This window comes from Mustela erminea, chromosome 21 (genome assembly GCF_009829155.1).
Source record: "Mustela erminea isolate mMusErm1 chromosome 21, mMusErm1.Pri, whole genome shotgun sequence".
Lineage (NCBI taxonomy): Eukaryota > Metazoa > Chordata > Mammalia > Carnivora > Mustelidae > Mustela > Mustela erminea.
In genome coordinates, this window is record NC_045634.1 from 4,973,818 (window position 1) to 5,001,157 (window position 27,340).

The 27,340-nt window shown below is 35.3% G+C and overlaps 1 protein-coding gene across 3 annotated transcripts in view; it reads right to left on the minus strand.

Annotated features, from left to right (window-relative positions):
• Positions 1–27,340, minus strand: part of LOC116581964 (A disintegrin and metallopeptidase domain 3-like) — a 109,285-nt gene that overhangs the window by 20,463 nt on the left and 61,482 nt on the right. For all 3 annotated transcript variants that reach the window (XM_032329299.1, XM_032329298.1, XM_032329300.1), the window contains 3 exons: positions 15,338–15,527; positions 1,913–2,011; positions 78–273 (listed from right to left, as the gene is read on the minus strand). In XM_032329299.1, the coding sequence (XP_032185190.1) occupies positions 78–273; positions 1,913–2,011; positions 15,338–15,527 (485 nt within the window). The remainder of the gene's footprint in view (positions 1–77; positions 274–1,912; positions 2,012–15,337; positions 15,528–27,340) is intronic.

Genomic DNA, 27,340 nt, shown 5'->3' on the forward strand with positions numbered 1-27,340 from the left:
AGGCAATTGGATAGATTACTGTCTTTAGAAAAACACAGTTTGAAAATGAACCCCAGAAAAAAAGATACATCTATTACATTTGCCAAATAATTTTTCACATTGCATATCTGGATCTTGGCAGACTCCTTTAAAGCAATAAGCAGTCTTATTATTGCATGGTTCTAAATCAGCAGATTTCACATCAGGTACACAAAATATAGATGATCCATTGCAATATTCTGGAAAATCACATGGATCTGTCATTTTCCTACATAAACGTCCTCTTTCGGCTATCTGTGAGACAAAGAAAAATCAGCCTTTTTTTTTAAAGTAGTAAACCAAAAATGTAAAAACAAACAAACAAACAAACAAAAAACCTTTAACAAGAGCTGTGTATTTCTGTCACTTCCATTATTATTACATTTTTCAGTACTTAAGGTCAAATTATGAACTATCAATTTACTCTTAAGTAAAATAGATTGGAAAAAACCCAAATGTCCATCAGTGGGTGAGTATATTAACTTATCGTGGTATATTCATACAATGGAATATTGTCAGTCATATAAAGGAGCACTGATATATATATGCTACAAGGTGGATGAACCTTCAACACTATCTTAAGTGAAGAAAGCCACCACAAAAGGTCACACATTCTATGCTTCTACTTATATGAAATGTCCAGAATAGGTTACTCCAGACAGAACACAAATTGGTGGAGGCTAGACTGAGGGGGAGAGAGAAAGGAGAACAAGGGCTTCAAGGTCTCTGAGTCTCCTGATTGAGTAAGGAACATGTTTTGGAACTAGACAGAAGTGGCAGTTGCACAATATTGTGAATGTAGTAAATGCCACTAAATTGTTCGCCTGTCAATGGCAAATGTTATGGAACGTCCTTTTCACCTTAATGTTTTTAAAGGCTCTACCAAATGTAGCAATCAGCTCCATGTGCAAAAGAAAAGGCAAGGGGCTGTGTAGAAAAGCCTTATTGCTCAATCCTGCTGATTTGGAGACAAAGGCCAAGATGAGCACTCTGGTGATGGGAAGAGTGACAAGGTTTATTGCTAAGTGGTAGAAACTCGAGGCTTGCCTCTATATTTATACTCCTTGAAGATAAGTGACCATTGGCTTTAATTACAGAGTGAAAGGAGCACATAGAATGAAAAAGAACACACATAGAACAAAGTAGGTTCATGTTAGAAGAGTTTTCATTGACAGAGAACCTGGCTAATCTGAAATCTGGCAATCAAGATCTCTAATTAATCAGCTTCTATAATTGTCATTGACTCCTGAAATTGGCACAGAAAAGACAAGACACTACAATGAAGTGCTCCCCCAAAACGAATCTTACTCAGTCTCCTTTCATGTGTGGCTACAAAGGAAAATTGAATGGACAACTTCCCAAGGGAAGTCAAAAACTCAATCTACTTCTGGGACCAGGAGTCCTTGCAAAGTTAAACTTCAGTATTAGATATTAGACATGCTACATGTTGCTAACTATTATACATGGACTTCTTTTCTTCTATTCTCAAAATGAGATTACTATTATTGCTCGTTTATTCAAACATTGTATGTCAACCGTGTTTCGGGTGGCTTATTTGTAATTTTGTCATAAGTTGTGTGATCATGAAGAGGTTAATTCAGGTATGACCAAGAGGAGTTCATACTGTCCAAATAATCTGGAATTAATATTAAATAATAACTGGATGGGGCCTGCGTAGATTAAAAATGGTGCAGTGAGAGGCACAGATAAGGAGTTTGAAAAAAGTCAAAAGACATCCTCAGAATGTGGAAATCAACAGTGTATGAAATCAGGTATATAAAGTTACATGTTTGAAAGTTGTGTAAAATAAACAGTTTAAAAAATACTATAAAAATGAATGCACAAGAACACAAAAAATTATGGAAGGAAATCATGTAGTATTTTGAAAGCTTACCTGACACGTTTTTCTATCACAGCATGGTCCATTGCCACATTCTGCATATCCAATCAGAGTACAATCTAAAGGATTACAACATTTTTTATGACTGCATTCCTACAAACGAATATAAGAGTTAAATAATAGGAATTTTCAATTAAATAAATAATTGTATTTATTGTCAAAATATACAAAATATTTCACCAAGTTAATTATTTGAGGAATACTTTTCTATTTTACCAAACCTCCTCAAGATATCATCTTGGGAATATATAACAATTTATGGATGTGACAGAATAGAGATGCTAAATTATAACATTTTATTATACTAAATAATGTTTTAAAGAAAAAAGTTTGTCAATATCTTTTTAACTCTAAGCCCCTATATTAAACATTAATTCCATAAATTATTAGATAGTAGGACACAAAAATAGTAATGACTCTTCATAATATACTTTCTTCTTTCTACATAGTAAGAGAGATGTTTCACAAGACTGACAGTAATATTTAAAAATTAGTAAAGTGGATAGGCACAAATAACTGTTTATATTTACTTCAATATTATTATTTGTATTACCCATGTGCTAAAAATTGTACGTATCTGCCCATTATGGTTTATATTTTTGTGTCTATATTTCTGTTGATGAATTTCTGTTTATTTCCTTTATTTATTTACAGTCTTTTCTTTTTTAAAAAATTTATTTTATTTTTTCAGTGTTCCAAGATTCATTGTTTATGCACCACACTCTGAGACACAAACTGAGGGTCTGGGAGGGGAAAAGCATGGGGAGTTAGGTGAGACTGGTGGTGGATATTAAGTAGGACACATATTTCCTTTATTTATAAGCATTATATTAATAACATTAACTCTTAGCCACTGACATATTATCACTACATTTTAAAATTTGTCATGACAATTTACTTTTTTTTTTTTTCCTGGTAACTTCTTGATATTGTGATATCATGAAATTGCAAACTCATAAAATCTTAGAACCATAATCTCTTTTATCTGGTTTGTTCTTTAAGTTTATGGATAAAGCTTTACTCCACCCTAACCCCCACTAAATGTGTGAATTTATAGTATGTGTGAAAAATGTTAGTGTTACATATATGTATTCATTTATTTTCATTTTACGGTGAATTGTTTTACTTGCATATAGTTCACAGAATGTTACACTAATTTCAGGTTTACAATTTTGTGCTTTGACAAGTTTATACATTATGCTAGGTAAATAAGTATAGCTACCATCAGTCCTCACACATTATTCTAAAAAATCATTGATTATATTCCTTATGCTATACCTTTTATTCCTGTAGCTTATTCATTCCATAACTGGAAATCTGTATCTTTCTCTCCCCTTCACCCATTTTGTCCAATCACTCACCATCCACCCCTCTGGGAACCATCAGTTTGTTCTCTGTATTTATAGATCTGATTTTGCTTTTTGTTTGTTTATACATTTGACATTTTTTTATTCCACTTATGAGTGTAATCATATGGCATTTGTCTTTCTCAATCTGACTGATTTCACTTAGAAAAATACCCTTTAATATATTAGACAATATATCCATGTTGTCTCAAATGGAAGAATCTCAATCTTTTCTACAGCTGCATAATATCCCACTGTGTGTGTGTGTGTATGTGTGTGTGTGTGTGTGTGTGTGTGTACACTTTTTCTTTCCTTATCCATTCATGCATTGATGGACACTTAAATAGCTTCCATATATTGGCTATTGTAAATAATGTTGCAATAAATGTAGGGGTGCATGTATCTTTTTGAATTAGTCTTTTTGTTTAGATAAATAACAGTAGTGGAATTATTGGATCATATGAATTTTTATTTTCAATTTTTTGAGGAAAATCCACAGTGTACTTCACAATGGCTGCACCAATTTAAATTCCCACCAACAGTGTACAAGTGTACCTTTTTCTCCACATCCTCACTAGTACTTGTTATTTCTTGTCCTTTTGATTGTTACCCGTTCTTTCTGGCATAATGTGTCATTGTGACTTTGATTTGCATTTCCCTAATGATTAATGATGTTGAGCATCTTTTTATTTGTCCATTTGCCATCTGGATGTCTTCTTTGGAAAAATGTCTATTCAACTTCAAATCAGATTTTTTTTGGTGTTTATATAAATTCTATATATATTTTGGATATTAACCCATTTTCAGATATACCATTTGCAAATACCTTGTCTCAATGAATACGTTGCCTTCTAATCTTCTTTTTCTCTTTATTTTATTTTAATTCCAGTGTAGTTAGCATACAGTGTTTTATTTCAGATTCCATACATCACACAGTACACATCATGACAGGTGCACTCCTTAATGCCCATCACCTATTTAACTCATGCCCTACCTACCCCCACTTTGGTAAACATGTGTTTTTTCTATATAGTTAAGAGTCTATTTCTTGGTTTACAAGGATGTGGAGAAAGGCAAAATGCAAACTGGTGCAGCCACTCTGGAAAACAGTATGGAGGTTCTTCAAAAAGTTAAAAATAGAACTAGCCTATGACCTAGCAATTATATTACGAGGTATTTACCCAAACAATACAAAAATACTAATTCCAAGGGATTCATGCACCCAATGTTCATAGCAGTGTTATCTACAATAGCCAAATTATGGAAGCAGCCCAAGTGTCCATTGATGTATGACTAGATAAAGATGTGTGGCATATATTTATGATGGAATATTGCTAAGTCATAAAAAAGTATTAATCTTGCCTATTTCAATGATATGGACAGATCTAGAGTATTATGCTAAGAGAAACAAGTCAGTCAGAGAAAGAAAAATAAAAGATTTTGCTTATTTGTGGAATTTAAGAAACAAAACAAATGAGCAAATGGGGGAAAAAAAGAGAGAGGCAAACCAAGAAAAAGGCTTTTAACTACAGAGAATAAACTGACAGTTACCAGAAGGAAGGTGCGTAAGGTGATAGGTTAAGTATGTGGTGGAGTTAAGGACTACGCTTATTTTGATGAGCACTGGCTGTTGTATAGAATTGTTGAATCATTGTTTTGTACAACTGAAAATAATATTACACTATGTATTGACTGGAATTTAATTTTTTTTTTAAGTCATTTTGTCTGATGCAGGTGTTCTACTCTGGGTTTCTTCTGCATTCCATTTGCATGGTTAGTGTTTCTCTATCCCCTCACTTTCAATCTACAAATATCTTTAGGTCTGAAATTAGTCCCTTGTAAGCAGCATGTGGATGAATCTTTTTTAATCCACTGTGACACCCTCTGTTTCTTGGAGTGTTTAGTCCACTTATATTCAAAATAATTATTGATAGGTACATATTTATTGCCATTTTGTTAGTTGATATATGGTTGTTTTTGCAGCTTTTCTCTGATCTTTTCTTCTCTTTATTTCTTCCATGGCTTGTTGGTTTTCTTTAGTGATATACTTGAATAGCTTATTCTATTTTTTGCATATCTGTTCCTGTTTTTTTTTTTTATTTGCAGTTACTATTAGATTTATATATAACATCTTCTGCATATAGCAGTCTATATTAAACTGCTGGTCACTTCATTTTGAACTCATTTTTTACTCCTCTCCCCTTTACATTTTAAATATTTGGTATATTTTATATCCTCTTATTTTATGAGTGTCTTGACTTTTACAGAAACACTTATTTTTACTGCTTTTGTGTTTTCTATTTTTCATATTCTCACTTACGGTCTTTCCTTTCCATTCAAAGGAACCCCTTTAAAATTTCTTATAGAGCTAGTTCAGTGGTTATTAAATCTTTTAGTTTTTTGATTGTTTGAGACACTACCTCTCCTTCTATTCTGAATAATAGCCTTACTGGATAGAGTATTCTTGGATACAGATTTTTCCCTCAACACTTTGGATACTTCATGCCACTCCTTTCTGGAAAATAACCTTATAGCCTTATAGGGTTTCCTTTGTATGTATCTGTCTTTAATTCTCTTATAACCTTTAAAATTCTTTATCATGATTTTTTGCCATTTTAATTTCTATGTGTCTTGGTGTAGACCCCTTTAGGTTGAATTTGTCAAGGGCTCTCTGTGCCTCCTGAAAATGTATGTCTGTCTCCCGCCCCAGATTTGGTAAGTTCCCAGCTATTATTTCTTCAAGTATATTTTCAGCCCCCTTTTTCCTCTCTTCCCCTTCTGGGATCCCTAAAATGTGAATATGATTATGATTGAGTCACTGAGTTCTCTGGGTGTATTTTTATTATTCAACATTTGTTCGTCTCTCCCTTGTTCAGCTTGTTTTCCATTCTATCTCTAGGTCACTGATACATTCCTCTGCAACATGTAACCTACTATTTAACCCATCCATTGTATTTTAATTTCATTTATTGAGTTCTTCATCTCTGATATATTTTATTTTTTCATCTAGGGTCTCACTGATGTCTTCCACTTTCTTCTAAAGTCCAGGGAGTATCTTTATAATCATTAAATTCTCTATCAGGCATATTACTTATTCCTGTTTCACTTGGATCTCCTGCTATGATTTTGCCATGTTCTTTCATTTGCAACAAATTTCTCTACCTCATTTTGTCTACCTCTTGTTTCTGTGTGTTAGGAAAGACATCTACATCCTTTGTTTTTAAAAGTAGTGGCTTTATGAAGAAGAGGTCCTATAGTGCCCTGCAGTGCACTATACTATCTGTTCACCAGAACCTGGGCTCTTCAGAGGAGTCTCCTGTGTGTTGATTCCGTCCTGCTATTATTTCTGAGTACCTTTTCCTTTCAGTCTAGACTTCTGTGCTAAACCTCTGCCTGTTGTAGGCTATTGTGTGCTCTTTGTGGTATTAATGAAACCCATCAGGGGACAAAACTTCAGGAGGGCTCACAGTAGGTGGTGATCTTAGCAAAATTTGCAGTGAGCTGCTAGTAGCCTGGATCTCCCAAAGTGCAGCAGTGGCCAGGGGCATGGCACATGTTAGTGGCAGCAGCCACGATGCAGTGGGTGTGGCTGCCAAGGTGATCAGGATCAAGTGGTGGCTGGCCACAGTGCGAGGCATCTGTGAGCACAGGGGCTTGGCATGGGGCAAGGTGGTGGCTGGATAAAGCACTCACAGCATTGGAGAAATTTTTGCTGAATCAGTAGTCTTAGTTTGGGTCCCCCAAAGCAGGGTAGTAGTCAGAGGCACAGTGCATGTTAGCAGCAGCAGATAGGGGGATCCAGTGTGTTATGTCTCTCAATCAGATGGAGATCTCCAAAGAGTGGGGCAATAATTGGGTGAAAGCCAATGATCAGGCAGTGAAAGGATTCACCCAACAAAGGAGTCAGAAGTTTATTGAATACACTGCAAGGGAATGGGGAAGGGGGGAATACACAGCAAAGGAGAGGCTGTCTGCAATGAGGCAGTGGTTAGGGGCCATATTTAAAGTGAAAAGGTGAGGTAGTATTTTGGTAACTGTGCCTAGTTTTAAGTAGCCCACTGGTTAGTTAGGGTCTATGGATATTTTGAGGTGGGTCGCCTGATGGAACTATGTTTTCAGCCAGGTGGTCACTGTGGGCCCTTTCTACATTCCATCGCTCAAGACTACCTAAAGTAACTTCTACAGGTGGCATGCTGCAGTGGTGACAACCTGGGACATGTGATGTCTGTGTCCCTGGTAGCTGGGTGCGAATTGTGGAAGAAGTTGAGGCTCTGTGGTAGGTGGGTGGGGCACACAAAGCAGTTAGCAAAATTTGAGCTGAGCCATTAGTCCTAAACTGGGTCCCCTCAGCGATGCAGTGCCTGGAGGCAGCTGTTAGGCAGGGTGTGCAGCATTAAAATAATTCACACAAAGTCCATTTCTGAGGTTAGAAATCTTGGACTGGGCCAGTCATCAGTGGGTGGGGCACGGTGTTAGCAGATCAGGTAGCAAGCATATACATAGTACCACCTTCGCAAGTGGCTCTGCTCTGTGTTTATGCTAGGGGTTGAGGAGGAAAATGGCAGATGCCAGCTCCTTTGTTCCTAGAAAAGACCCCAACATGCTCTAAAATCCTTATACAGGGATATCTCTCCCATTTGTCCCAGGTGTTGTACAAACTGTCCATTCTATATTGCCTCTCTGCAAGCTGTTGCCTTTTTAAGAGTGGGGACTCAGCTTCACTTGCCCTCCAGGCTGACTTTCAAAGCTCTAGGCTCCAAGTCCTCCTGGTTATACAAACAGAGAGTTCAGTCCCTCTGGTTTTCAAGGCCGGACATTACAGGGACTCTTTTTCCCCATGATGCTTACTGGTGCTTTCCACTTTCCATGCCTGCAACTCCCTCCTGCAGGCAGGTCCCAACCACTGCTCTTGCCTTTTCTAACCTCCCAGATTTGGCTTCTCCCCTACATTTATTTGTGGAGCTTTTTCTGCCAGTCTTAAGATCACTCTCTGGTGTATTGACTCATATTCAGGGTCTTCTGTGATTCCATATAAATTTTAGTGTCATTTGTGTTAGTTCTGTGAAAAATGCTGTTGGTATTTTGATAGGAATTGAGCTGAAAGTCTGTGGATTGCTTTGGATAATATGAAAACTTTCACAACATGAATTTTTCCAATCCATGGTCATAGAATATCTTCCCATTTGTTTTTGTAATCTTCGATTTCTTTCATCAGTGTCATTTCAGTTTTCAGAATATAGATCTTCCAGTACATCTAATATCATACTCAATGTGGAAAAACTGAGAGATTTTCTTCTGAGATCAAACACAAGACAAGGATGTCCACCAGTTATATTCAATATAGTGCTAGAAGTTCTAGCCACAGCAATCAGACAATAAGAGGCATCCATATTGGTAAATTTAATGAGAGATCTTTCATCCAAAATAGTAGATAAATTTATCAGGTACCTTTATAAAACAACAATTTATTCCTGATCTTTTGTAATACCTGGTTTATCATGTAATATTTTATATAAAATTAGATACTGTGTCTTCAATACATTAATACAAAGTTAGTGTATTATTAAAGTATAGCAAATCTTTATTACTATATAACATGTTTTAAATTTATAGGAGGCAGATGATATTCTTTTTTTTATTTTTATATTTCAATATTAACAAAAGTATGTTATGCTTCACAATATAAATATTTTAATGAAAAATTATCAGGAGTATTTAGGGAAGATAGGGGATCAAATACACACTAAATATTAATGTGGGGGGAGCAAAAATCAATGACATCACAGGGAATTCCAAGGCTAGTATCAAAGAAGAGCCTATAGTAAAGAGTAAGTTCTCACAATACTCAATGAATAGTATAAATCTAGACTAAATGCCTGGCTTAGAAGTTGACTTGTAAGGACACTTGTGCTTTAGGAGTAAAATTCCATCATGGGACTGGAAGCCAAAACTTTATAAACTAGGTAACCAAGGTTCATCATTGAGAAATCTGAGAATGAAAAGGACATTTTCTTTTCTCCTGGTTGTCTAAGCCATTATCAAATTCTCTTCAATATGTAGTATTTTATAATTTTTCTCTCTTTATAAATTTAATAGTATATGTTGAAAAATACTGAAATGTTCCTCTAGTTTTGGAATAAACTCCAGAAGCATATTATTTTTCATATACTCATTTCTGTTGATAATTCTGATTCAGCTATTTTGTAACTATTTTTCAAAATATAAATCAGTCATTCAAAATAACATTAATAGGAGGAGTGAACAAATTTCATGATTTAATTTTATTTCTATATGCCTGCAAAGGATACTGGGAATTAAAATTTTTACAAGTACCCACTTTACAGTAACATTCAAAAATATGAAATATTTAGGATTAACCTTAAGAGTTAAAGATACCTAAATAAATGGAACAATACATCATGTTTATAGTTTGAAAATCATAAAATTATGAATATGTCCATTCTCCACAAATTCCATAGATTTTTTGAAAACCCCAATCAAACATTCAGGAGGATTATTTTTTTCTTTAGGGGGTGTGAGTAGAAATAGACAAATTGATTCTAAATTTTACATAGAAATGCAAAAACCTAAAATCACAAAACCTGTATTGATAAAGAAATACAAAATATGAAGATGCATTTTACCTGATTTTATGAATTAGGGTAAGGAAATCTGGTGTTGGTATAAAGATAGATATACAGAATAATGGAACACAAAGTATGTGATATAATGCTTTTCAATATAGATACCAAGAAAAAGATGATTTTTCAACAAATGGGTCTAGAACAGTTGGAAATATATACAGAAAAAAAAAATGCCCTGATACTTAACTTACAAATATTACTTAAAATGGATCATAGATATACACATAAAAGCTAAAATCAATAAACTTCTTGAAGAATACTTAAGAGAAATCTTTAAAATCTTGGGATACATAAGGCACAAATAGCATAATGCAAAAAACAAAAAAAATGATAAACTGAACTTCACTCAATTAAAAACTTTGACTTTTTAAAAGATATCATCAAGAAAATACAAAGCCTACTGCGCTAAAATACCCAACTTTTGTAGCAACATGGACGGGACTGGAAGAGATTATGCTGAGTGAAATAAGTCAAGCAGAGAGAGTCAATTATCATATGGTTTCACTTATTTGTGGAGCATAACAAATAGCATGGAGGACATGGGGACTTAGAGTGGAGAAGGGAGTTGGGGGAAATTGGAAGGGGAGGTGAACCATGAGAGACTATGGACTCTGAAAAACAATCTGAGGGTTTTGAAGGGACGGGGGGGTGGGAGGTTGGGGTACCAGGTGGTGGGTATTATAGAGGGCACGGATTGCATGGAGCACGGGATGTGGTGCAAAAATAATGAATACTGTTATGCTGGAAATAAAAAAAAAATAAAAATAAATAAATAAAATAAAATAAAATAAAATAAAATAAAATAAAAAGAAAATACAAAGCCAACCCACATACTGGGAGAAAATTTCACAAAAGACTTGTATATAGTTTATGTTAAGAATTTCTATAACTGGGCACCTGGGTGGCTCAGTGGGTTAAAGCCACTGCCTTCGGCTCAGGTCATGACTCCCAGTGGGATCGAGCCCCATATCAGGCTCTTTGCTCAGCAGAGCCTGCTTCCCTCTGTCTCTCTGCCTACTTGTGATTTCTCTGTCAAATAAATAAATAAAATCTTAAAAAAAAAAAAATTTCTATAACTACATTTTAGAAAAACAAACCACCCTATAAATATGTGCAAAATGCTTGAACAAACACTTTAAAAAGGAGAAATATGAATGTCCCATAATCATATGGAACACTGTCCAATATAATTAGTCATCAAGGAAATACAAATTAAAACCACAATGCACACATGCAAATGACTAAAATGAAAAATACTGGCAATAATAAATGTTGATGAGGATAATGAATAGCTACCACTCATACACAAGATGTTTGGAATGTCAAATAATATAATATTTAGGAAAGCAGTTTGACATCTTATTATAGATTTAATAGTAAATTAACATTATGACTCATCAATCTCACTCCTGGATATTTACCCAACAGAATTGAAAACATAAGTCAACAAAGATTTGAACATGAATATTCTTTGGAGATATTTTTCATAATAGCTACAAATGAAAATAACCTAAATGTTCATTAATAACTTTATGAATAAACACTTCATTATACAAATATAATGAAGACCACCTAGATAATCACAAGTCTTTTTTGTTGAAAACCAAAGATAAGGTCATAATGCCTTCGTCAATACAACACAGATTTCTACCAATCATTTGGCTAGGTATGGCATGCAGAAGCAGAATTGGGCACTGATGTCTTCAGTGACAATGGGACAAATAGTTAAAAAAAAGAACTACCCTATGATCCAGCAGTAACATACTGGGTAATAACCCAAGGATACAAAAATACTAATTTGATGGGATACATTGCACCCCAAGGTTTATAGCAGCATTATTAACAGTAGCTAAATTATGGAGAGAGCCCAAGGATCCACTGACTGATGAATGGATAAAGATGTAAAAAGATAAATCTTGTCATTTGCAATGATGTGGATGGATCTAGATAGTATTAAGCTATGAGAAGTCAGTCAGAGAAAGACAATACCATATGATTTCCCTCACATGTAGAATTTAAAAAATAAAACAGTGAACTCAGGGGGAAAACAGAGAGACCAACCATAAAAGAGACTCTTTAACTATAGAAAACAAACAGGGTTTATGGAGGTGAGGTGGGAAGGGGATGGTTTAAATGGGTGATGGGTATTAAGGAGGGCACTTGTGATGAGCACTGGGTGTTATATGTAAGTGATGAATCACTAAATTCTACTACTGAAACTAATATTATAATGCCTGTTAACTAACTGAAGTTTATATGACAATTTGGAGAGAAAAAAATAAAAACAATTTCACACAGTTTTAACAAAATATTAATGTAGATTTTGAAATTTCAGAACTATTTTAATTATCTAAGAATAGAAAATAAAAACACACATATGACCAGATGAACTAATAGATCAACATTCCTTTCAAAAGCAGCAAAAATACATATTTTTCAAGTGCACATGAAACATTTTCCATTTTAGGTCATGTGTTGTCCACAAAAAAAGACTCAGTAGTTTTAAGAAGTCTAAAATCTTGTCAAGTATCTTTTCTAACAAAGGTATGAAAGAAGAAATCAATTGCAAGAAGAAATCTGAAAAAATTACAAATATGTGGTGGTAAAACAATATGTTAGTGAATAACCAATGGATCAATGAAGAAATTAAAAAATCAAAATATACCTTAAAAGAAATGAAAATTTAAATGCAACACAAGAAAATGTCTGTGATATAGCAAAAGCTATTCCAAGTGGGACATACATAGCACTATAGCTTATCTCAAGAAACAAAAAATATCTCAAACCAATCTGACTTTATAGTTATAAAGGAGGTAGAAAAAGAAGACCAGAGTTAGTAGAGGAAAATTTAAAAATCAAATGGAAATAAATTAAATGGAGACTGAAAACCCAATAGAAAAGATCAATGAAACTAAGCCAATTCTTTAAAAAGATTAAAAATATAACCAACTTTCAGGTAGACTCACCAAGAAAATGAGAGTTTTCATAAATAAAATCAGAAATGGAAAAGGAGAGGTTACAACTGATACCAAGAAAACAAGTGTTCATAAGAGATTACTATGAACAATTATATGATGATCAATTGAAAAACTTAGTAGAAATGGATAAATTTCTAGAAACACATATACCAAAACTGAATCATGAAGAAATAAAAATATGAATAGATTGCTAGCAATCAAAACCCTCCCAAGAATCATAAGACCAAGACTAGATGACTTCACTGGTGAATTCTTCCAAACATTTATAAAAGTTTTAATACTTACTTTCCTAAACTCTTCCTAAAAACTGAAGAGGAGGGATCATATTCAAACTTACTTGATGAGGCTTGAGTGCAAATTATTCGGGTGCTTGTTAAGTATCTATCCACACAGACTTAATTCGTCTTTCATGCATATACTTCCTGTGCATTTTATATCACAATGAAATGATAAATATGACATAAATATTTATTGTTCAAGTGGGCAGAGAACTTCCTTTCAAGAGAACTAAAATATACTAAAGTATATTTTAAGAAAGAGAATATAATTTAAATGTAATTCTTTCAGAATGGTACTGTGACATGCAAAGAAATACTAATGACCAAAAGGAACAATAGGTAAAATAAAGAAAGTATTTTCAGAATGAAATCTTTAGGGTATTTTCTAATGTAAAGCATAGAGGTGACAGAAATGCAATATTTACAAGAATTTTATGTAAGTTAAATCCCATTATTTTAGAGGTGGCCTAGATACGGTTATAACTTAAATATGCATGCTAAGAATGTAAGAATAATCACTAGAGGAAAATAAAAAGTACGTATCCAATAATTGTTGCAATAAATGGTGGAAGAAAGAAAAAGCATGCAGATTCAAAAAGAAGTGAACAAAAATCCAATTAAAAAACAAATGTGGCAAAAATTGGGGCGCCTGGGTGGCTCAGTGGGTTAAAGCCTCTGCCTTTGGTTCAGGTCATGATCCCAGGGCCCTGGGATCGAGCCCCACATCGGGCTCTCTGCTCAGCAGGGAGTCTGCTTCCTCCTCTCTCTCTGCCTGTCTCTCTGCCTACTTGTGATCTCTCTCTGTCAAATAAATAAATAAAATTTTTTTAAAAAAAAGTGGCAAAATGAACATAGAAAATAAGAAAAATGTGAAACAACTAAACTTAAAAACATATGCAATGTAGAGGACTATAAGGAGTCATAACTGTTAAATGTTATGAGGTATCCTAGAGAAGATCCTAGTACAGAAAGAGGCTGTTGGTGAAAAGAAAATAAATCTGAATAAATTATGGACTTTGGTTAAAAATATATGCAAAAATATTACTCACAATAATGTTTAAGAGTATAATCTGATAAATCAAAGATAGATTGGGTAGTAAATGTGGATCATGAAGTTACCAGTACAGAAAAACTAAATGAGAAGGAAGAAATAGCAGGGAAATACTGATGAAGAGAAGCTAGTATGTGCATAGATATACAGATATCTCAAACCAAATAGACCTTATTTTTTTTTTTCCAAATAGACTTTAAAACAGAAAACAACATTAGAGGTAGAGACCCAGTATTTGAAAATAAAAGTTAAATTTCTAGTAAGATATAACAATCATATTATAAGTCTCCACTGTATAAAAGAGCTTCAAAAAACAAAGCAAAAAACTGAATAATGTATAGTGAGAATTAGGCAAATCCAAAAGCATAGCTGTGGGTATCAATATTATCTTTCAGGTACTAAGAGTTCAGGCAAATAAAATTCATAAAAATACAGAAGATTTTAGGCATTTACTGAAAAATTATCATGTAATCAAGTTGTATAAAATTTTGTTTCTAACAAGAGTTTGCATTTTCTCAAGTGAACATGGAACATTCCAAATATCATGCTTAAGTGTGTGAAAACAGGCACAACAAAAATGCGGTTATTAGCCATCTTACCAAGCACAACTAAAAAAGGAGTTAACAGCAAAAAGCTAAATATAACAATACAAACCAAGGATTATTACTAATATAATTTTGGGAAGTCAAGTTAAAATAAATGACATTCCCTCAGATGCAAGGATGGAAATTAGGAGATGAGGAGGTATACAACATACATGTAATAACATAGTGAACCAGGGCAGGCACTTCAAGGAATTCACATGCTTGAGGTGATATTTACAGGATTAATGTTACCAATGTTTATGATACAGGAAGGTGGATATTAGTATTAATGGTTACACCGTAAAGAAAATCTTCCTCTGTAATCCATGCTACAGTTACACTTTACTTAAACTTTTCAAATGCTTCAAATTCAGGATGAGACAGTTATCACATGCCCCATATCCCTGTATCTTAGATGTTTAATTAAATGGTAGCCGCATTTCAACAACAGTCCTCCTGTATTACATCTCTATTGAGAAGACTACATGAGAAACAGAAAAATAAATCTTTAGATGAGTTAGAAATGTTTGTCACTAACCTCTGCAAGGCCACAATCACATTGTTCAGGAGGTTCCAAAATTCCATTGCCACAAGCTGCCACAACTCTTCCTTGGTAAACCATTTCTGAAACTGTTTTATTCTGAAGACACTCAAATTCAGGCTGTGAAGCCATACGTTTAAATTCATCCATGTTGCAACTGCTAAAAAACTTGACACCATGGGAATGTCTAAAAATAAATTATATTCCTCAGGTAAATGGAATAAAATCACTATTAAAGCAACACTCTGTGAAGTACAGACAAGTATCAAAAATCCTGTAATACTGCACTTACAGAGGAGCCAAGAAGGAAGGGAAAGGATTTTTATCTTTAATACAAGTTGTAAATAAAAACAATAGGTTTATTTCTATTGCGATTCAATACAAGACATCTAGTAAGTAGAGGGAGTTAAGGTGACATGAGTTAAAATATATTAAAACACATATAATGATTGCCACACCAAAAAATACCTTTCTTTATATATGTCCTATTATTATTTTCATTATGATTGCCAACATCACAATTATAAGCACTATTAAAAGCATTAATTATAAGAAAATGAAACACACTAGAAAATTTATGTGGAAAACTGAAGAAATAACAATGGTTGATAGTGTCACAAGAAAAACCAGAATTGTTTGTATTTTGATAACAAAATTAATTAAAATATCTCAATATTGATTATATAAAACATATAAATCTAGGGTTCCTTTTATTTTGTTACCTTTTGAAATATTTCTGTACTTCTACATGTACTATTTAATGAATTTTTATTTAATTTTGTAACAATATAAAACTTAGAGAAATGGCATGAAAATAGACCAAAGAAAAAATCTTCCCAAAAAAATGAAGAATAAGTTGTCAAACATGATTCTAACAACTCTAAATATTTTAACATATAATTACTGCATAGACATTAATTCCAAAAAAGACCCTTCAAAATTGGGAAACATTTGTACAGTACAAATACCTAATCTTCAGATTTATCCAGATTTCACCAACATCACAATATTGGCACTTTACAGCAAACAGATCTAATTGAGAGTCAATCATTGCATTTTTTTTTAATTTTTTCTACAAATTTTTATTTAAATTTCAGGTAGTTAACATGAAGTGTAACATTGCTTTCTGGCACAGAATTTAATGATTCATCTCTTACATGAAACACCCAGTGGTCATCACAACAATGCCCTCCTTGATATTCAACACCCATTTAACCCATCACCCCCCCAACCTCCCCTCCAGCAAACCTCAGTTTATTTTCTACAGTTAAGAGTCTCTTTTATGGTTGCCTGTTTCCCCCCCAAGTTCACTGTTTTATTTCTTAAATTCTACATGCAAAGGAAATCATATGGCATTTGTCTTTTTCTGACCGACTTATTTGGTATAGAATAATACTCTCTAGATCCATCAACATCATTGTAAATGGCAAGATTTCATTCTTTTAATGGCTGAGTAATATCCCATTGTGTATATATACCACATCTTCTTTAGCCATTCATCAGTCAGTGGCCATTGGGCTCTCCCCACAATTTGGCCACTGTGGATAATGCTGCTATTTAAACCTCGGAGTGCATGTATCCCATCAAATCAGTATTTTTGTATCCTTTGGGTAAATACCCATTATACAGCTGCTGGACGTAAGGATAGTTTTATTTTTAACTTTTTGAGGAAATTCCATACTGTTCTCCAGATTGGCTGCAGCAGTTTGCATTCCCATCAACAGTATAAGGGGTTCCCCATACTCTGCATCCTTGCCAACATCTGTTTTCTTGTGTTGTCAATTTCAGTTATCCTGACAGGTGTTAGGTGATATCTAATTGTTGTTTTGATTTATATTTCCCTGGTGATGAGTGATGTTGAGTATATTTTCATGTGTCCATTAACCATCTGGATGTCATCTTTGGAAAAGTGTCTGTTCATGTCTTCTGTCTATTCTTTAACTAGATTATTTGTTTTTTGTGTGTTGAGTTCACTGATAGGTACTTTATATTTTTGAATACTAACCTTTCATCAGATATGCCTTTTGCAAACATCTTTGCCTATTCTGAAGAATGACTTTAGTTTTGTTGATTGTTTCCTTCACTGTGCAGAAGGATTTATCTTGATGAAATCCCAGTTCATTTTTGCTTTTATTTCCCTTGCCTCTGGCAAAGTGTCTAGTAAGAAGCTGCTACGGCTGAGGTCAAAGAAGTTTCTGCCTGTGTTCTCTAGTATTTTGATGGTCTCAGGTCTCACATTTAGGTCTTTCATTCATTTTGAATTTACTTTTGTGTATGGTATAAGAAAGTGGTCCAGTGTCAAACTTCTGCATATTACTGTTGAGTTTTCCCAGCACCATTTGTTGAAGAAATTCTTTCCATTCGATATTCTTTCCTGCTTTGTCAAAGATTAGTTGACCATATAGTTGTGGGTCCATTTCTGGGTTTTCTATTCTGTTCCATTGATCTCTGTATCTGTTTTTGTGCCAGTACCATACTATCCTGATGATTACAGCTTTGTAATATAGTTTAAAGTCTGGAATTGAGATACCTCCAGGTTTACTTTTCTTTTTCAGGACTGCTTTGGTTATTCAGGGTCTTTTGTGGTTCCAAACAAATTTCAGGACTGTTTGTTCTATTTTTGTGAAAAAGGCTATTGGTGTATCATAGGGATTGCATTAAGTATGTAGATTGCTTTGGAGAGTATAGACATTTGAACAATTGTCAATTGTTATAGACATTTTAGCATTTTGTTACTCCAGTCCATGAGCATGGACTGTTCTTCCACTTCTTTGTCATCTTCAATTTCTTTCATCAGTGTTTTAGAGTTTTTAGAATACAGATAGTTTCCCTCTTTGGTTAGGTTTATTCCTAGGTATCTTATGGTTTCTGGTGCAACTATAAATGAAGTTGGTTCCTTGATTTCTCTTTCTGCTGCTTCATTATTGGTGTAAAGAAATGCAACAGATTTCCATATATTAATTTGTATCCTGCCACTATATTAAATATATGTATCAGTTCTGGCAATTTTTTGGTGGGGTCTTAGTTTTTCTTTTTTTTTTTTTTAAAGATTTTATTTATTTACTTGACAGAGACAGAGAGATCACAAGTAGTCAGAGAGGCAGGCAGAGAAAGAGGAGGAAGCATGCTCCCTGCTGAGCAGACAGCCCAATGCGGGGCTCGATCCGAGGATCCTGAGACCATGATCTGAGCCGAAGGCAGAGGCCTTAACCCACTGAGCCACCCAGATGCCCCGTCTGGGTTTTTCTTATAAAGGTATAATGCTGTTTGCAAATAGTGGAAGTTAAGACTTCTTCCTTCATTATTTGGATGCTTTTTATTTCTTTTTGTTGTCTGATTGCTGAGGTTAGGACTTCCAGTACTATGTTAAATAACTGTTGAGAGAGGACATTCCTGTCTTGTTCTTGACCATAAAAGAAAAGCTCTTAATTTTTCCCCATTGAGGGTGAAATTAGCGGTGGGTTTTTTGTATATGGCCATTATGATTTTGACGTATGTTCTCTCTATCAAGAACAGATGTTGGCAAGATGGCAGAGAAGTAAGTAGCAGGCAGAGGCTACACCAGGCAGCAGAGGATCAGCTAGATAGCCTATCTAAACATTGCAAACACCTACAAATCCAACGGGAGATCAAATAGAAGAAAAACAGCAATTCTAGAAACAGAAAATCAACCACTTTCTGATTCACGGAGAAGAGAATCCAAAGCGACGGGGGAGGGGCCGGCTCCCGGCAAGAGGCAGAGCAACGGAGCACAAAATCGGGACTTTTAAAAGTCTGTTCCGCTGAAGGACATCGCTCCAGAGGCTAAACCAGGGTGAAGCCCACGCAGGGTCAGCATGGCCACAGGTTCCATAGGGTCACAGAAGAATCGAGGGTGTCTCAGTGTCGCAAGAGCTTGCAGGTATTAGAATGGGGAAGCCAGCTACAGAGAGCCGAGGAATGAGCTCTCAGCTCAGGGCTACCTTGAACCGGTGGCAGCCAGGGTGAGCTTGGAGCGGGGCCGGAGGCCAGGGAGACAGGAGTTATTGGGCGCTATTCTCTGAGGGCACATTGAGGAGTGGGGCCCTGAGCTCTTGGCTCCTCTGGGCCGGAGACTAGGAGGCCGCCATTTTCATTCCCATCCTCCGGAACTCTACAGAAAGCATTCAGGGAACAAAAGCTCCCAAAAGTGAACCCGAGCGGATTACTCAGCCCAGTCCCTGGTAAGGGCGGTGCAATTCTGTCTGGGGCAAAGAGACTCGGGAATCACTACAACAAGACCCTCCCCCAGAAGATCAACAAGAAATCCAGCCAGGACCAAGTTCACCTACCAAGAGTGCAGTTTCAATACCAAGGAGAGAAGCAGAATTCCAGAGAAGGAGTACGCAAAGCACTGAACTCATGGCTTCTCCCCATGATTCATTAGTCTTGCAGTTAATTTAATTTGTGGGGGTTTTTTTTCAATTTTTTTTCTTCTGCTAAATTTTTTTTAACTTTTACCCTTTTCTTTTTTAACGTTTTTTAACTAGTTTATCTAATATATATATATATATTTTCTTTTTTATATTTTTCTTTGTTTTCTTTTTTTAATTCTTTCTCTTTTTTTTTTTTCTGAGCCTCTTTTCATACCTTTCACCCCCCCCTCACGATTTGGGGTCTCTTCTGATTTGGTTAAAGTGTATTTTCCTGGGGTCTTTGTCACCCTTTTAGTATTTTACTTGCTCCTTCATATACTTTTATCTGGACAAAATGACAAGGTGGAAAAATTCACCACAAAAAAAAAAAATAAAAAAACAAGAGGCAGTACCGTAGGCTAGGGACCTAATCAATACAAACATTGGTAATATGTCAGATATAGAATTCAGAAACATGATTCTCAAAGTTCTAGCCGGGCTCAAAAAAGGCATGGAAGACATTAGAGAAACCCTCTAGGGAGATATAAAAGCCCTTTCTGGAGAAATAAAAGAACTAAAATCTAACCAAGTTGAAATCAAAAAAGCTATTAATGAGGTGCAATAAAAAATGGAGGCTCTCAATGCAAGGATAAATGAGGCAGAATAAAGAATTAGCGATATAGAAGACCAAATGACAGAGAATAAAGAAGCTGAGCAAAAGAGGGAAAAACAGCTACTGGAACACAAGGGGAGAATTCGAGAGATAAGTGACACCATAAGATGAAACAACATTAGAATAATTGGGATTCCAGAAGAAGAAGAAAGAGAGAGGGGAGCGGAAGGTATATTGGAGAGAATCTCCTAATATGGTAAAGGGAACAAGCATCAAAATCCAGGAGGTGCAGAGAACTCCCCTCAAAATCAATAAGAATAGGTCCACAGCCCGTCCCCTAATAGTAAAATTTACAAGTCTTAGTAACAAAGAGAAAATCCTGAAAGAAGCCTGGGAAAAGAAGTCTCTAATATACAATGGTAAAAATATTAGACTTATCCACAGAGACCTGGCAGGCCAGAAATGACTGGCATGATATATTCAGAGCACTAAACGAGAAAAACATGCAGCCAAGAATATGATATCCAGCTAGGCTATCATTGAAAATAGGAGGAAAGATAAAAAGCTTCCAGGACAAACAAAAACTGAAAGAATTTGCAAATACCAAACCAGCTCTACAGGAAGTATTGAAAGGGGTCCTCTAAGCAAAGAGAGAGCCTAAAAGTAGTAGATCAGAAAGGAACAGAGACAATATACAGTAACAGTCACCTTACAGGCAATACAATGGCACCAAATTTATATCTCTCAATAGTTACCCTGAATGGTAATGGGCTAAATGCCCCTGTCAAAAGACACAGGGTATCAGAATGGATAAAAAAACAAAACTTATCTATATGTTGCTTACAAGAAACTCATTTCAGACCCGAAGACACCTCCAGATTTAAAGTGAGGGGATGGAAAACAATTTACCATGCTAATGGACATCAGAAGAAAGCTGGGGTGGCAATCCTTATATCAGATCAATTAGATTTTAAGCCAAAGACTATTTTAAGAGATGAGGAAGGACATTATATCATACTCAAAGGGTCTGTCCAACGAGAAGATATAACAATTTTAAATATCTATGCCCCTAACCTGGGAGCAGCTAACTATATAAACCAATTAATAACAAAATCAAAGAAACACATCAACAATAATACAATAATAGTAGGGGACTTTAACACTCCCCTCACTGAAATGGACAGATCATCCAAGCAAAAGATCAACAAGGAAATAAAGGCCTTAAAAGACACACTGTATCAGATGGACATCACATATATATTCAGGACATTTCATCCCAAAGCAACAGAATACACATTCTTTTCTAGTGCACATGGAACGTTCTCCAGAATAGATCACATCCTGGGTCCTAAATCAGGTCTCAACCAGTATCAAAAGATTGGGATCATTCCCTGCATATTTTCAGACCACAATGCTCTGAAGCTAGAACTCAATCAAAAGAGGAAATTTGGAAAGAACCCAAATACATGGAGACTAAACAGCATCCTTCTAAAGAATGATTGGGTCAACCGGGAAATTAAAGAAGAATTGAAAAAAATCATGGAAACAAATGATAATGAAAATACAACGGTTCAAAATCTGTGGGACACAGCAAAGGCAGTCCTGAGAGAGGAAAATATATAGCAGTACAAGCCTTTCTGAAGAAACAAGAAAGGTCTCAAGTACTCAACCTAACCCTACACCTAAAGGAGCTGGAGAAAGAACAAGAAAGAAACCCTAAACCCAGCAGGAGAAGAGAAATCATAAAGATCAGAACAGAAATCAATGAAATAGAAACCAAAAAAAAACCAATAGAACAAATCAATGAAACTAGGAGCTGGATCTTTGAAAGAATTAATAAAATTGATAAACCCCTGGCCAGACTTATCAAAAAGAAAAGAGAAAGGACCCAAATAAATAAAATCATGAATGAAAGAGGAGAGATCACAACTAACACCAAGGAAATACAAACAATTATAAGAACATATTATGAGCAACACTACGTCAACAAATTTGACAATCTGGAAGAAATGGATGCGTTTCTAAAGACATATAAAGAACCACAAGGGAAGCAGGAAGAAATAGAAAGCTTGAACAAATCCATAACCAGTAAGGAGATTGAAACAGTCATCAAAAATCTCCAAACAAACAAAAGCCAAGGGCCAGATGGCTTCCCAGGGGAATTCTACCAAACATTTAAAGAAGAACTAGTTCCTATTCTCCTGAAACTGTTCCAAAAAATAGAAATGGAAGGAAAACTTCCAAACTCATTTTATGAGGCCAGGATTACCTTGATCCCAAAACCAGACAAGGATCCCAACAAAAAAGAGAACTTCAGACCAATATCCTAAATGAACACAGATGCAAAAATTCTCACCAAAAACTAGCCAATAGGATTCAACAGTACATTAAAAGGATTATTCACCACGACCAAGTGGGATTTATTCCAGTGCTGCAAGGTTGGTTCAACATCTGCAAATCAATCAATGTGATATAATACATGAATAAAAGAAAGAACAAGAACGATATGATACTCTCAATAGATGCTGAAAAAGCATTTGACAAAGTACAGCATCCCTTCCTGATCAAAACTCTTCAAAGTGTACAGATAGAGGGCACATACCTCAATATTATCAAAGCCATCTATGAAAAACCCACCGCAAATATCATTCTCAATGGAGAAAAACTGAAAGCTTTTCCGCTAAGGTCAGGAACATGGCAGGGATGTCCATTATCACCACTGCTATTCAACATAGTACTAGAAGTCCTAGCCTCAGCAATCAGACAACAAAAGGAAATTAAAGGCATCCAAATCGGCAAAGAAGAAGTCAAACTATCACTCTTCACAGATGATAAGATACTATATGTGGAAAACCCAAAAGACTCCACTCCAAAACTGCTAGAACTTGTACAGGAATTCAGTAAAGTGTCAGGATATAAAATCAATGCACAGAAATCAGTTGCATTTCTCTACACCAACAACAAGACAGAAGAAAGTGAAATCAAGGAGTCAATCCCATTTACAATTGCACCCAAAACCATAAGATACCTAGGAATAAACCTAACCAAAGAGGCTAAGAATCTATACTCAGAAAACTATAAAGTACTCATGAAAGAAATTGAGGAAGACACAAAGAAATGGAAAAATGTTCCATGTTCCTGGACTGGAAGAACAAATATTGTGAAAATGTCTATGCTACCTAAAGCAATCTACACATTTAATGCAATTCCTATCAAAATACCATCCATTTTTATTCAAAGAAATGGAACAAATAACCCTAAAATTTATATGGAACCAGAAAAGACCTTGAATAGCCAAAGGAATATTGAGAAAGAAAGCCAAAGTTGGTGGCATCACAATTCCAGACTTCAAGCTCTATTACAAAGCTGTCATCCTCAAGACAGCATGGTACTGGCAAAAAACAGACACACATAGATCAATGGAACAGAATAGAGAGCCCAGAAATAGACCCTCAACTCTATGGTCAACTAATCTTCGACAAAGCAGGAAAGAATGTTCAATGGAAAAAAGACAGCCTCTTCAATAAATGGTGTTGGGAAAATTGGATAGCCACATGCAGAAAAGTGAAATTGGACCATTTCCTTATACCTCACACAAAAATAGTCTCAAAATGGATAAAGGACCTCAGTGTGAGAAAGGAATCCATCAAAATCCTTGAGGAGAACACAGGCAGCAACATCTTCAACCTCAACTGCAGCAACATCTTCCTAGGTACATTGCCAAAGGCAAGGGAAGCAAGGACAAAAATAAGATCAAAAGCTTTTGCACAGCAAAGGAAACAGTTAACAAAACCAAAAGACAACTGGCAGAATGGGAGAAGGTATTTGCAAATGACATATCAGATAAAGGGCTAGTGTCCAAAATCTATAAAGAACTTAGCAAACTCAACACCAAAGAACAAATAATCCAATCAAGAAATGGGAAGAAGACATGAACAGACATTTCTGCAAAGAAGACATCCAGATGGCCAACAGACACATGAAAAAGTGCTCCACATCACTCGGCATCAGGGAAATACAAATCAAAACCACAATGAGATATCACCTCACACCAGTCAGAATGGCTAAAATTAACAAGTCAGGAAATGACAGATGCTGGCGAGGATGTGGAGAAAGGGGAACCCTCCTACACTGTTGGTGGGAATGCAAGCTGGTGCAGCCACTCTGGAAAACAGCATGGAGGTTCCTCAAAATGTTGAAAATAGAACTACCCTACAAGCCAGCAATTGCACTACTGGTTATTTACCCTAAACATACAAACGTAGTGATCCGAAGGGGCACGTGCACCCGAATGTTTATAGCAGCAATGTCTACAATAGCCAAACTATGGAAAGAACCTAGATGTCCATCATAGATGAATGGATAAAGAAGAAGTGGTATATATACACAATGGAATACTATGCAGCCATAAAAGAAATGAAATCTTGCCATTTGCGACAACGTGGATGGAACTAGAGCGTATCATGCTTAGTCAAATAAGTCCGTCGGAGAAAGACAACTATCATATGATCTCCCTGATATGAGGAAGTGGAGATGCAACACTGGGGGTTAAGGGGTTAGGAGAAGAATGAATGAAACAAGATGGGATTGGGAGGGAGTCAAACCATATGTGACTCTTAATCTCACGAAACAAACTGAGGGTTGCTTGGGGGAGGGGGTTGGAGACAGGGGGGTGGGGTTATGGACATTGGGGAGGGTATGTGCTATGGTGAATGCTGTGAAGTGTGTAAACCTGGCGATTCACAGACCTGTACCCCTGGGGATAAAAATACATTGTATGTTTATAAAAAAATAATAATAATTAAAAAATTTAAAAAAAAAGAAAGGATGTTGTACTTTGTTAAATGATTTTTCTGCATCTACTGAAAGGATCATATTGTTCTTCTCCTTATCAGAGTGGTGTGTCACATTGATTGCTTTGTCTATGTCAAACTACCCTGGCAGCCCAGGTCCCACTTGGAGGTGGTGAATAATTCTTTTAATGCACTGTTAAATCTGATTAGCTAGTATCCTGTTGAGAATTTTGGCATCCATGTTCATCGGGGATATTGGCCTATAGTTCTCTTTTTTAGTGTAATCTTTGTCTGGTTTTGGAATCAGGGTATGCTGGCCTCATATAATAAATGTGAATGTTTTTGTTTCATTTCTATTTTTTGGTATAGTTTGAAAAGAATAGGTTTTAATTCTTCCTTAAATGTTTGGTAGAATTCACCTTTGAAGCCAACTGGCCCTAGACTTTTGTTTGTTGGGAGATTTTTGATTACTGGTTCAATTTCTTTGCTTGCTTTTAGTTGTTTTAGTTTTCTATTTCTTCATGTTTCAGTTTGGGTAGTTAGTATGTTTCTAGGAATTGATCCATTTTTTTCAGATTGTTCAATTCATTGGCATATACTTTTTCATAATATTCTCTTATAATAGTTTGGATAGTTGTGGTATTGGTTATTTCTTCTCTTTCATTTGTGATTTTTTTTTTTTTAATTTGTGTCCTTTCTCTTTTTTTCTTGATCAGTCTTGCTAGGGGGTTATCAATTTCATTAATTTTTTCAAAGAACTATCTCTTAGTTTCATTTATTTTTAAAATTTCTATATTATTTTTTCCTGCTCTGATTTTTAATATTCTCCCTTCTTCCATCAGCTTTAAGCTTCATCTGATGTTCTTTTTCCAGCTCCTGTATGTGTAAGATTAAGTTGCTTGCTTAAGATTTTTCTTGCTTCTTGAGGTAGGCCTATATTGCTATATATTTTCCTCTTATGATCACTTTGCTGTATCCCAAAGGTTCTGGACTATCGCGCTTTCATTTTCATGTGTTTTCTTATTTCTTCTTTAATTTCCTGGTTAACTTATTCATTCTTTAGTAGCATGTTGTTTAAACTCCATGTATTTGTGGTCTTTTCCAATTTTTTCTTGTGGTAGACTTCAAATTTCATAGAGTTGTGGTCAGAACATATGCATGGTATGAGCTCAATCTTTTTGTGCTTGCTGAAGGCTGACCCAGTATGTGATCTATCCTGGAGACTGTCTCATGCTCACTCAAAAAGAATGTATATTCTGCTGCTTTAGGATGAAGTGTTTTGCGGTCCATCTGATCCAGTGTGTCATTCGAAGCCATTGTTTCCTTGATTTTCTGTTTAGATCTATTCATTGGTGTAAGTGGAGGTGTTGGAGTCCCCTATTATTATTGTATTATTATTAATGAGTTTCTTTCATGTTTGTTATTGTTTTACTTATTCATGCGCCCCCATGTTGGAGAAATATAGATCTACCTTTGTTACATCTCCTTGTTGGATAGTCCCCTTTCTTAGGATACACTGCCCTTCTTCATCTCTTCTATAGATTCAGTTTAAAATCTACTTTTTCTGATAGAAGTCTTACTACTCTGGCTTTCTTTTAACATCTGTTGGCATGATAAATAGTTTGCCATCCCCTCACAATCTACATATGTTTTTAGGTTAAAAATGAGTCTCTTGTAGGTAGCATATAGATGTGTCTTGTTTTTTATCCATTCTAACACCCTGCCTTGTGATTGCAGTGTTCAATCCATTTAGAAAGTATTGTTGATAGATATGTATTTAGTGCCATTTTATTATTTGTTTTTGTCATTGCTTTTGGAGATTTTCTCTGTTCCTTTATAGTCTTTGTCACCTTTGGTCTTTCCTTCCCACTCAAAAAGTCCCCTTTAATATTACTTGCAGGGCTAGTTAGTGGTCAAGAACTTCAGTTTTTGTTTCTCTGGAAAACTCTCTCTTCTTCTATTCTGAATTACAGCCTTGTTGAACAGAATATTTGTGGCTGCAAATTTTTTCCACTCAGCTTGTTGAATATATTGTGTTACTTCCTTCTAGCTTGCCACATTCCTGTGGAGACATCTGCAGCTCACCCTATGGGTCTACCCTTGTAAGTTAGGGAGTTCTTTTGTCTTGCTGCTTCAGGATTTTTTATCACCATATTTTGCAAATTTAACTACAGTATGTCTTAGTATTGCCTTGCTTTTGTTGATTTTAATAGGAGTTCTC